Below are 12410 nucleotides of genomic sequence, written 5' to 3' on the forward strand. Positions count from 1 at the left end.
CAGCTCTGTATGCACTTTGTGGATTATCTGGGGAAAATATTTAAAACCTGACAGGTTTTCCTCTGCCATCAGTTAACCTCTTGCTTTCTTCTTTCAGTTCTCTAAAGAATGTGAACTCATTTCGGCATTAATAGACACAACATATCATTATGAGCTTGACTCTACTTAAAAAAAGAATAGAAGTAATTTCAGGGTCACATATAAATGCTTAGCTGTTACTCATGCCCCCGTGACCCGTAGTTCACTTGGACAATGAAGAGGGGTCTGTAGTTTGCTTGTGCATGCTTTGGGCTAAGTAAGTCCTAGGTTGTAAGAATTTCCAATGCAGTTAATGGAATTCATAGTTTTATTTTTCCGAATTGCAGGTGGTTTTCATGAGCCTATGCAAAAGTTTTTGGGACTGTGGACTGGTAGCCCTGGATGACATTACGGTACAGTTGGGAAGCTGCTCGTCTCCAGGTAAGATGGTCACAACTGCAAGCTCCCTTTGTCTTCCAGGCCTATGCATGGCACATCCCGTTTCTCTAAGTATATGCCAAATACATTTAATCTGTGCTAGAGATGCCTGGGTGGCTCAGCTGGTTAAGCGTCCAATTTCTGCTCAGGTCATGATCTCATGGTTCCTGGATTCAAGCCCCACATCGGATTCTGTGCTGACAGCTTAGAGCCTGGAGCCTGCTTTAGATTCTGTCTCCCTTGCTCTTTGCCCCTCCCCCACTCACGCTCTGTCTCTCTCACTGTCTCTCAAAAATAAATAAACATTTAAAAAAATATTTTTTAATCTGTGCTAGCCTATTTTTTTGCTTTTCTTGCCAGCAGTGTGCCCCTCTCCAGATGTGTGTGGTAAGTTTGGAACTTAAAAATGATGATTTGTTTCCAGTGTGTGACTTTGTACATGTGACTTGACATCTGTATCCTCATCTATGAGAGAGGTAGTAATAGTAATACCTACCTGAATAGTGGGAATGATATACGTAGATTCCCTAGCAGAGGACCTGGCACAAAACAATGCATTAAAAATAAATGCCTTCTAGTCTAGTTATTATTATTTTTTTTTTATTTTTTTTTTTTAAATTTTTTTTTTTTTCCAACGTTTTTTTTATTTATTTTTGGGACAGAGAGAGACAGAGCATGAACGGGGGAGGGTCAGAGAGAGAGGGAGACACAGAATCGGAAACAGGCTCCAGGCTCTGAGCCATCAGCCCAGAGCCCGACGCGGGGCTCGAACTCACGGAGCGCGAGATCGTGACCTGGCTGAAGTCGGACGCTTAACCGACTGCGCCACCCAGGCGCCCTTTAATTATGTCTTACATGAATGCAGATTTTCAAACAATGTTGATGAAATTGTTATTATACAGATACTATACTAAACATGTAATTTTTAAATGATAATAAAATAAATATTTTCCAAGTGAATTAGCTGACAGTGGAACAGTGGACCAGGCATTGAGGATAGGGACAAAATGAAGATGGCAGCTATGTGTTGGACTCAATGTCTAACAAGAAAATGGCGCATACCTCAACCCAGATCATTGGTCTGTGTCTCCTAATTACCACTGCATCCTAAACCTTAGGGTATCTATTTCTTTAACAAAGAGGCAAACTGTGGTATCATTCTGGCCCTGGAGAATAATCTCCTCATTTATTTACTTTTTTATTCTGTCTTTTTTTTTTTTTTTTTTATGAAATTTATGGTCAAATTGGTTTCCACACAACACCCAGTGCTCATCCCAACAGGTGCCCTCCTCAATACCCATCACCCACCCACCCGTCCCTCCCACCCCCCATAAACCCTCAGTTCTCAGTTTTTAGGAGTCTCTTGTGTTTTGGCTCCCTCCCTCTCTAACCATTTTTTTTCCTTCCCCTCCCCCACGGTCTTCTGTTAAGTTTCTCAGGATCCACATAGGAGTGAAAACATATGGAATCTGTCCTCTGCATGACTTATTTCACTTAGCATAACACTCTCCAGTTCCATCCACGTGGCTACAAAAGGCCATATTTCATTCTTTCTCATTGCCACGTAGTATTCCATTGTGTATATAAACCACAATTTCTTTATCCATTCGTCTCTAAAGAAGACATCCAGATGGCCAACAGGCACATGAAAAGATGCTCAACATCGCTCCTCATCAGGGAAATACAAATCAAAACCACACTCAGATATCACCTCACGCCAGTCAGAGTGGCTAAAATGAACAAAACAGGAGACTATAGATGCTGGCGAGGATGTGGAGAAACGGGAACCCTCTTGCACTGTTGCTGGGAATGCAAACTGGTGCAGCCGCTCTGGAAAACAGTGTGGAGGTTCCTCAAAAAATTAAAAATAGACTTTTTTAGTCTCTTGATTTGCAAGGCGCTGCAAGGACAACACAAAGAAAAACAAGATAAAAATCTCTACACTTGAGGCATAGAAAAGGGACTGAGGCTTCATCAGCTTGTACAATATATCAAATAAAATGAAGTAAAATAATTATTATGCAAGAGATGTAAAAAACGGGCTGTTTATTAGAGAAATCTGCTAAGAATCTGGATGCGGGAAGGTACAGCCAAGTTCAGACAAAGAAGTCCCCAGTTAAGTGGGAGGTGACACCATTCTAATAATAAGAATAATCATGAAACTTATTGAAGACAGTGTCCAAAGACATAAATATTTGTTTTTGGAAATGGAAAATAAGGCTCCAGGTGACAAAACACCAAGCCCTAATATTCATTTAGCTAACATTTCCTGAGAACTTCATGTTCTAAATACTTCACATACATCATCTCCTTTAAAACTCACAATCCCAGAAGGTAGACAAGAATATTGAAGACAGAAGAATTAAGTCACGTGCTCCACACAAGTTAAACTGTGCCTCCAAAAGCACACTTAGCTTTCACACATTCTCCACCTCGTCCAAAGCAACTACTGAGTTGTTCTAAGGATTCCCTTCACTCAGCCAGGATTTCTGAAGAAAGCTCCAACATGAGACAATTTATTGTTTTCCATATTTCCATAAAGGCAGTTTGCCTCCAATTTTCAGTGCTTTGTAAGCTCATTCTGACAAGTAAATTCATCAGTCAGAGGAAGTTTCTATCTCAAAGTATCCCAATACTTTTGAATCTAGATTTAAAAAAAAAAAATTTTTTTATGCTTATTTAGTTTTGAGAGAGAGAGAGGGACAGAGCTCGAATGGAGGAGAGGGAGAGAGAGGAGACACAGAATCCAAAGCAGGCTCCAGGCTCTGAGCTGTCAGCACAGAGCCCGATGCAGGGCTCGAACCAATGAACCATGAGATCATGACCTGAGTTGAAGCTGGACACCCAACCGACACCCACCCAGGTGCCCCTAAATCTAGATTTCTGATTGTTCTCTGTCCCTGTGGCAGGACCCATGGTAGTTTCCAGGCTCTAGCTAGAGGCAAGAGCTTGGCATAGGAGGGTTGCCAGTTGGAGGCCGGTGGCGGGGGTGGGGGGTGCTGCCTCTCCATAAGCACAGGCATATGGCCAGGTGACATTCACACATGCAGCATGGGGAGCCGTGGAATGCATATTCATTGAAAGTGCCTCAGTAATAATAACACCTGCTGTTTCCTCACAGAGGGGCTTCCACCTCCACCTGGAGAGTGTACTTTCGAACAAGATGAATGTGCCTTTACCCAGGAGAGAAGAAACCGGAGCAGCTGGCACAGGAGGAGGGGAGAAACCCCCACCTCCTACACAGGACCAAAGGGAGATCACACTACTGGGGTAGGTGAGTTACGCCACATGGTGCTGTTTCCTAAGGAAACCTGAAATAGCATTGTGGGGGTCATTCACTGCATTTTGAAAGGTGCAAATTTATGTCTCGTGTCTAGAATGAACTACACACATGATTCTCCGCCCATGGGATAGATCATTAAATATGTGCATTTAAAAATGTTCTTTCCGTTTATGCCTTGCTTATGTATCTTGCTGCAAAGAGGATGGAAATGGGCTTATTACAAAGATTTGCACATAAAAATAATTTAATGAGAAGTAGGTTTAAAAATAAAGGAGAGAGGGACAGTGTGAAGGAAGAAAAAATAGTGATCTAAACTGGAGCCAGGACTGAGGCCCTGTATGAGAAAGGTGCTGGCAGACGAGACTCTAGGAATCGGCCTCTACACTTTGCAGTGACTGAAACACAGATGCAAAACATGATTCACCGTGTCCTTGGGATAAAAAGAGGTGAAGCGATCCACCAGGGGGTGTGGGTGTTTTCTGTAGCAAATATATGAAGTCCGATAAAACAGACTGACGTTGACCTACTTGTCATCACCATGTGCAGCGATTGTAAACAATGTCAGTGATAAAATAGACCGTGCAGAATGGACCTTTCTCACTGACACTCTTGATGTCACTTGGTGTGTCCATTGGATGCAAGCACTCTCTCTGGTGCAGAGAAGCAGAACTAGCCCGGACAGGAAGCTCGAGGAGATGTTTCCTCAAGGGTCCTAACAGAGAAGCCATTATGATAGTACATACAAGGGTGAGTGGCATAGTGCTATTTCTTACAGCCTACCTCAAGAGAAGTCTATGGATAACACCACAGAGCAACCTACACCATAACTTGTTTGTTGACTTGGCTAAACTTGGTAGGGAGCAATCAGGAACAGTTTTATTTTCTCTTTGGAGCGCTCTCTTCAAACAAATCCTAAAACATTCTCCGTTCCCCATCCGTTGGCAGAGCCCATAGCTTCCCAGCCCTGTTAAGGTGTTAGACTGGTCACCTAGTTATGTATGTTTAAAAGTCAATTGAATCATCTCTCTTTCCCTCAGCTTGGGCCTCACTAACTCATAGTTTGGAGATCAGAAAAGGGAAGAAGGTTCTTTTGTTTTCTCTGTTCTACTTCCTCATCCGCCCCTCACTTCATGATCCTTAATCAGGGTAAGTGGAAGAGAGATTGAAAGAAGAGCACTTGTTCAAATAGTTGGTGCTATTTCAGACTCTTTCTTGGCTATTGAATGTCCTCTGTTATGACACATATCAAATTACTGGCTTTTTGGGGAACTGCATCTTACCATTTCTGACAGTGTGCTCTCTGGCTTATCTCCTGTGACCACCTCTTCTTCTCATAGCGCTTGCTCTCCACGGTATAACCCACAGAGATTTTCTGCTTGGGTTCCACCTGGCAGTAGGGGCTTGGGTCTTTCCAGGAGCCCTTGGTTCCAGCCACCTTCCCAGTCAGTGTCCATGTAGCCTTAGGTACTGATGCACTCTTGCCTGACTAAGAAGATGTGCAGCTTGATCCTACCACTGACTTTTCTTTTGTTCCTACTGCGTTACCCTGTTCTGGGACAGCGTTTCTTCCAGAAGGCATAGCGTTGAAGAGATTCAGCATTGGTCCAAAGGTAGGACAGAATCCCACTTCCAGCACTGAGTAGAAGACTCTAAGGGGGCTCTAAGAGTACACACAGCTGTGTCTGGAAGACAGGAAAGTTAAGAAGATAATTGAAAGACTTGTATATGTGAATACTGTCTTGGTTGGGCATAATTTATTGCCCTTTGTAATAGACAAAATCCATTTAGGGCTAGCTTTAGGAACAACTTGATGCAGACTGTGTGATCAGGAGCCAGTTTCTCTCTCCAGCCACCTCCCTGATTTGGTTTTCCTCAATTGGCTGCAATCTTCGACTCTCATCTCATGGTAGCAGGACAGTGGTAGCAACTGCAGGTCTTTCAACACTAAATCGAATGGAAAGAGATATCTCAAACAAAAATACAAAAAGTCAGTCTCATTGGCTCTGATCAACAATGTCTTGAGGGCAAGTTACTGCCAGCCTTGTTTTTGAATCCCCAGAGGGCTTAATCTTGTACCTTGTATGCTGTAGATGCTCAAAAAATGTTGTTGGAATGAATTAATCAATCTATAAGCCCTCACTGATGCATATAAACAACTAGCCATTTATTTAGTAAAATCCCTAGAAAACAGGATAGTAGGGATATATCTTTTTATTACAAGAGGAGTAGAGAAAGGTCAAGAACGAATCAGCTTGAATTCAAGTCCATTGTAATCACAATGTATTTATGTGCATTTTTCTTGGGTGGGAGGAAGGTTGATAGCTTTTCTTCCATTTCTCAGAAACATCAAAAGGGTAGTGGTGACAGATCTGAGAAGAGATACTCTCAAAGAGACCTATGCTGTGGTGGACTGCCATAGAGGAATTTTCTGGGTAACAGGCCATGGCATGGAAGAGAGGACAAAGCAAAAATAGTAAGCAGTGGAGGGACAGCGTCTCTGAAAAGCAAGAGGAGGGTCACCAGGCCCCAGGACGTACAACAGACCCATGAACAGAGTCAACCCACTCACTAGGTATGAAACTGTGAGAAAGTTATGGAAAATCTCTAAGTTTCATTTGTGTCATCTTAAAAATGAGAATAATTATAGCTACTTACCTATTTACCTGCTTCATTGGCTGGTTGAGTTTAAACCATTGAGAGTTTTGGGACCAGACTGCTGCTAGGGTTCAAATCTCAGTTCTACCCTTGAACTTCTCTAAATCTCAATTCCTTATCTGTATGTGGAATAATTAATACCTACCTCATAGGATTATGTATGTATCATTTATGTATGAGACAACATTTAAAATGTGCTTAGGATATGACCTGGTATATAATAAATGCTTAATTAATGCTGTTAATTCATTTGTTCCTTCACTCAACAAATACTCATTGAGTGTCTGTTATGTGCCAAGTTCAGCTTAGGTACTTGGAAACACAGATGAACAAAACAGGCAAAGCAATCATTTGCCCTCATGGGCCTTCTTTTCTAGTAGGCAGGGGACAGACAACAAAGACTATACTTAGCCATAAATGATATAGTATGTTAAAAGGCAATAAATTGCTTGAGAAGGTAATCTGGAAAGAGCTGAGGTCCCTATCCTCATAGGTACTGGGAAGAAGTGTTCCAAGTAGAGGGAGCAGCCAGTGCAAAGCCCCTTGAGTGGAAGCAGGTTCAGTGTGTCCCAGGAATAGCAAGGAGACTGGTTTTGCTAACCAGGGTGAGCAGGGGAATGAGTACTAGGAAATGAGATCAGAAAAATAATGGTAGGCCAGGCCCTAGAGGACCTTGTCATTAATCAGAAGGACTTTGGGGGTGCCTGGCTGACTCATTCAGTAGAATGTGCAACTGTTTTGTTGTTGTTGTTTTGTTTTGTTTGTTGTTTGTTTTTGTTTTTGTTTTTAGCCTGCAACTCTTGAACTCAGGGTCATGAGTTTCACCCCTGTGTTGGGCATAGAGATTAAAAAAAAAAAAAAAAAAAAAAAAAATATATATATATATATATATATATATATATATATTTGTTGTTGTTGTTGTTTTAAAGAATGACTTTGGAATGACTTTGGATTTTACTTTACCTGAAGTGGGAGGACCCTGGAAGATGTTGAGCTTAGGAAGGAGATGATCTGACCTGGCTTTGTTAGGATCACTGTGGCTGCTCTGTTGAGAAAAGACTACAAAGAGAAATGGGGCAAGAGTGAAATCAGAGAGCCCTATCAGGATAAGGCGAGGCATCCAGAAGACAGTATATGGTAAAGTGAGGGTGGATTTACCAATGACAGTGGATTGGACTAGGGTAGTAGCATGGAGGTGGTAAGAAGTGGCGAAATTCTGGATATATTTTGAAAGTAGAGCCAACAGAATCTCTTGATAGGTTAAATACGGTGTCAGAGAAAGAGAGAAATCAAGAATGATTTCAACGATTTGACCTGAGCAGCTGGACAATGGACTTGTCAACAACTAAATAGAAAAGATAGAGTGGATAGGTTTGTCGGGAAGATAAGGGAGATCGGGAGCCTAGTTTTAAATATGTCAGAATTGAGATTCTTGATAGATATTCAAGGGGAGGTGTTGAGTGGGCAGTCGGAAGTTCAGGAAAGATGACTGCTCTGGAAGCTGTTGGTATGGACTATATTTAAAACCATGTGACTGGGAGAGAGCGCTAAGGGAGTAGGAGCAGAACCAAAAGTGGACCAAGGGATAAGCTTCTGGAGCATTCCAAAGTTCAATGGTCGGAGGAGGAAGAACCAGCAAAGGAGACTGAGAATAGCCAGTAACCCTGATGTCATTGTATGGAAGCCACTCTCACGGGGCTATGAGAAATAGGGGCTCAGAAAGATGTCCCTGCCTTGCTTTCCTCTTCTCCATGAACTCTCCTTCCTTGGCTTTTTTATCACTCGTGGCAGTGGCTCTTAATGCTACCTCCATCACTCCCATGCCAGCCTAGTCATAGGTACCTAATCCTTTTATGTGTGTATCAATTTTATCTTCCCAACTGGACTATAAATAACTCGAGGGACGGGTATTTGGACTCAGTATGAGCTTGCTAGTGCTGCCTTCCTAAAAATACCACAAATACTGCTGGGCAGCTTCAACAACAGAAATTGATTTTTTCATAGTTCTGAGGGGACGTCCAAGCTCAAGGTGTTGACAGGGTTGGTTTCACTCTGAGGCTCTCCTGCTTAGCTGGCAGAGGCCCTCCTTACCGCTGTGTGCTCACGTTGTCTGCCCTTGGCCTGTGGTGTCTTCTCCTTATCTCTTCTTATCAGGACACCAGTTATAGGATTAGGACACACCCTAACAGCCCCATTTAATTTAATTACTTCTTTAAAAGTATCTGCAAATACAGTCACATTCCAAGATACTGGGACACCTACAATTCAGCCCATAACAGAGTCCCTCCCCAGCGTTAGTGCTAAACAGGGAAGGAGCTCGGTGAGCCCTTCCTACATAAAGTGGCCCTTGTCCTGCCCTTCACATCTTTCTGCTAAAATAACCTAAACTTGTTTGTACCACATTCTACCCCTTCCCCCATACACAAAATCTGTGAAAACCTAGCAAAAGCACATTCAGTAGATACTCAATTACTCATAATTTGGCTCCTTTATCTACATTTTTCCTGACTTATAGGGGCACATGTTAGTTAACTTGGTGTGGCTTTGTATAATGAAAATGTTATGGCGGTGTTTGCTTTGTCTCTCTGAAACTTTGACGGATGTTTCAGCTGGTTGGATGTTTCAGCTGGTTGGATGTTTCTGCAAAGACTGTAATGCAAAAACCTCTTAATGTGTTCAATATTCACTCCCAGCAAATGCTTTATGCATTAAATGAAATTCTCTGGTGCACAATCAAGAGAATTCTGATTTTTTTTCAGCAGATTGCTTCTAGGGTCTGCCTTCTTCTCCATTCTTTTTCTTGCTTGTTTCAAAACAAATTTTTAAAAGGTTCTCAAGGCACCTTTCCATTTTCTAACTAAAGAAAGTCTTTTACAGGTTATATCTCTTTATGCCTCTCTACAATAATGCAGATGAGGCAGCAAATTTTGCTGTGGTCACCTACATATATAGCATCGGATGGAAGGTATTTTGGTTCTGTTCTTAGAATTACTGTAACAATTGTTTCACTCAGGAAATAATGTTAGCTAGTGATCATTTATGGAACATTTGCCATGTGCAGGCACTTTACTGGGAGCTTTACATCTTGCCTTAGTCAGTATGAGCTGGTCTAACAAAAATACCACAGACTGGATGGCTTACACAACAAACATTTATTTCTCTCGGTCTGGAGTCTGGAAAGTCCAACATCAAGGTGCCAACAGATTCCGTGTCTGGTAAGAGACTGCTTCCTGGTTCATAGACAGCCATCTTCTTATTGTGTCCCCACATGGCCGAAGGGGCAAAGGAGCTCTCTGGGTTTTCATTTAAAAGGGTACTAATCCCATTGTTGAGGGTTCACCCCTCGTGACCTAATCAGCTCCTAAGGGCCCTACCTCCTAATACCATTCACATTGGGGGTTAGGATTTCAACACATAAGTTTCGGGGGGACATGAACATTCATTCCATAAACACATCCTTACCACAACCTGTAAAGTTAGAGGAAGTGCCTGTTTTTCACATGAGAAAACCAAGGCTCAGAAAAGTTAAGTGTTTTTCCAGAGTCACACAGCACTAACAAGTAGAGTGGGGACAGAGTCTCAGGAATGGCAGGCTCTAATGGCCATATTCTGTCTACTCTGTCTCACCAGAGTTTCCCTGCCTACAGGATACTAAGAGACCACAAATGACCAGGAACAGCTGTGACAGCTTATATGTGAAAGGCACAATACTTCATGTAGCAGCATAATCTCACCCCCAAAACCCTTCACCCAAAGAGGGGTATCTTCTTTTGGAAAGGGTATATTCAAGCTGATGGTATTTTTAGACATCTATAGAAATGCATCTAGCAGAAAGTAAATTCTTTTCTGAGCTATTTTAATGTCAGTGAACCAGTGTTGTAAATTTAACTCCCTGGCTGCAGCCTGCACACCTATCGTGTATCCTAAGCCCTGAAAGAGTGGCTTCTTTCTCTAGCCTCCAATGGCTTGAGCCATATGTGGGAGGATATATTGGCTCTCAGATCACATTATGACAAGCATCACCCCTTCAAAAATGAAAGCATGAGCCAATAAAGGCCCCATTAAAACATTTGTTTATTTGTTAAAGCCACCAGTATCACAGGCTACATGTATATAAGATGAAACATGTTAGAACTGGGAGTGGTCATAAATTTATACAGTGCAGCATCCAGATGATCTTCATTTATTCCACTTTTTCTGAGCATCTGCTATGCCTTGTGCACCAAATAATTGCCCCCAGAATTGTAATAAGTAAAGTAATGAGAGTTAAGTTCTAGAGATGATGGAACCACATAGAGAGAAGCAGCTAGCTCTCCTTGGGAGCATCTTGATGGATGAGTGAGAGTTCACCAAGAAGAGTGGCAGGGTGAGGTAGCATCCACGTGCAAGGTATGGAACCACTAAGCAGTATGGCAGCTTCAGGGAATTCCTAAATGGTTCTACTTGGCGGGTCTAGAGGATACTGCCAGACAGGATTCCCAAGAAAGTGAAGTCCAAGATACAGGTTTGCATGCAGGTAGTATTTTTTGAGATGTGATCCCAAGAAGCAGAAATGTGGGGCAAAGACAGCAAAGCAAGGAACCAGGGAAAGCTGATACAAGGATGCATCATGAACTTGGCCACTATCGTGTCCAACTGTTGCTTGATCCTATGGGAACTTCTGAGAAGCCATGGAGATTGCCAGAAATATTTTGGAGATTTTGGAGTTTTGCAAAGCAACCCCCTCCCCCACCAGATATCCCAGGACCTACTTTTTATTCTTAACAATTTTGGGTCAGTCTTTTGTTAGCTTCAATTGTTAATATCACCTAAGGCAGTTGTAATGTTAAACAATCATTTAACTGATTGCTTTTGACAAAAGCCCCTGGAGATAAGGCTGTTCATACAAAGTAAGCTCTACCTCAGTCAAATTAAATCGAGAGAAGCCCTGAGAATGGAACTTTTCAGTGAGTTGCCAAATAGGTCAAATAATGATAATTTTCTGGGGACAGGGCTTTAGGGAGCTCCAAATCAGTTCTGCCCCTTGCAGAATGACTGTAGGCTGATGCTTTTTATGGATACTTTAGTTGTAAAGCTCTTGGTTTTCAATTATGTCTCGGAGTAGGAGTAGGAGTAGGAATTGGAGAGATTAAGACGGGATTAGGGCAGGTTAAAAGCTCATCTTTCTTAGCAAGATTGTCATTTTTCTTGAACACTCTTAGATTGCTATATGCCTTTAGTTAATTTCCAGAGTTCTGAAGAAGTTGATTTGACAATTTTTTTCCAGTGTTCTCATTGCTTTTATAGGGAAACACATTTTCAAGAGGTCCTTACTCTGTATTGTATCCCACATGTATGTAGTCCACATCCCTCCTCCAGCCTGTTTCTCTTTAAGAGACTCAAGTTCTTTCATGAACTTCTTCATCTTAATCTATTTCCTGGACATAATATAAATGCTCAAATTATTAAGTTACTAAGCATAGTTATTTTACACCTCTTAAAAGTGATCGTGCTATAGCTGGGTCACCTGTGGTCCTGTTTCTCTTGTCTGTTTTTCCCCCCACTTTGGCCCAGTTTCTTGAAATCTCTGGTGTTTTCACTGAATACTGGACATTGGGAATGAAGAATGATAGAATCCTTGGTGATGAAGTTTTTTTCCTCCAGAGAGGATTCAGCCTGTTCTCAAATAGACAACTTGAGACAAGCAGGTCACCTCAGTCCCATCGGAACTGGGCTGACTTGAGCAGGTATTGCTTTGCTAGACCACCCTCTCCATTCTCCCCTACCCCTAGGGTATATTCTCTGAGAGCATGCCCTGGGGGTTTATTAAGGGCCCTCCTCTTCAGTACGTCCTAAACTTTAATTTTTTATCTCTTCAGCTGGTGAGATTGCTGAAAACTTTGTTCTGCATTTGGCTTCTTGGCAAGAGGCCCTTCTTGCCCTCTACTGCTTAAGTGTTCAGCACAAGCCTCAAGGGAAGATTGCCAAGTGATGGGCTCACTGTTCTGTGCCTCTCTTTTTGCACAGAACTTGGCTC

General features: G+C 42.1%; 1 protein-coding gene across 2 annotated transcripts in view; it reads left to right on the forward strand.

Annotated features, from left to right (window-relative positions):
• MAMDC2 (MAM domain containing 2) overlaps positions 1 to 12410 on the forward strand; it is a 162861-nt gene that overhangs the window by 131738 nt on the left and 18713 nt on the right. Inside the window, exons 11-12 of one of the 2 annotated variants that reach the window (XM_025931643.2) lie at positions 366 to 459; positions 3578 to 3730. In XM_025931643.2, coding sequence (XP_025787428.1) covers positions 366 to 459; positions 3578 to 3730 — 247 coding nt within the window. The remainder of the gene's footprint in view (positions 1 to 365; positions 460 to 3577; positions 3731 to 12410) is intronic. The other variant, XM_086684980.1, reaches the window with a different exon arrangement.

Source organism: Puma concolor, chromosome D4 (assembly GCF_028749965.1).
Source record: "Puma concolor isolate L17-30 chromosome D4, mPumCon1.1.hap2, whole genome shotgun sequence".
Classification (NCBI taxonomy): Eukaryota; Metazoa; Chordata; class Mammalia; order Carnivora; family Felidae; genus Puma; species Puma concolor.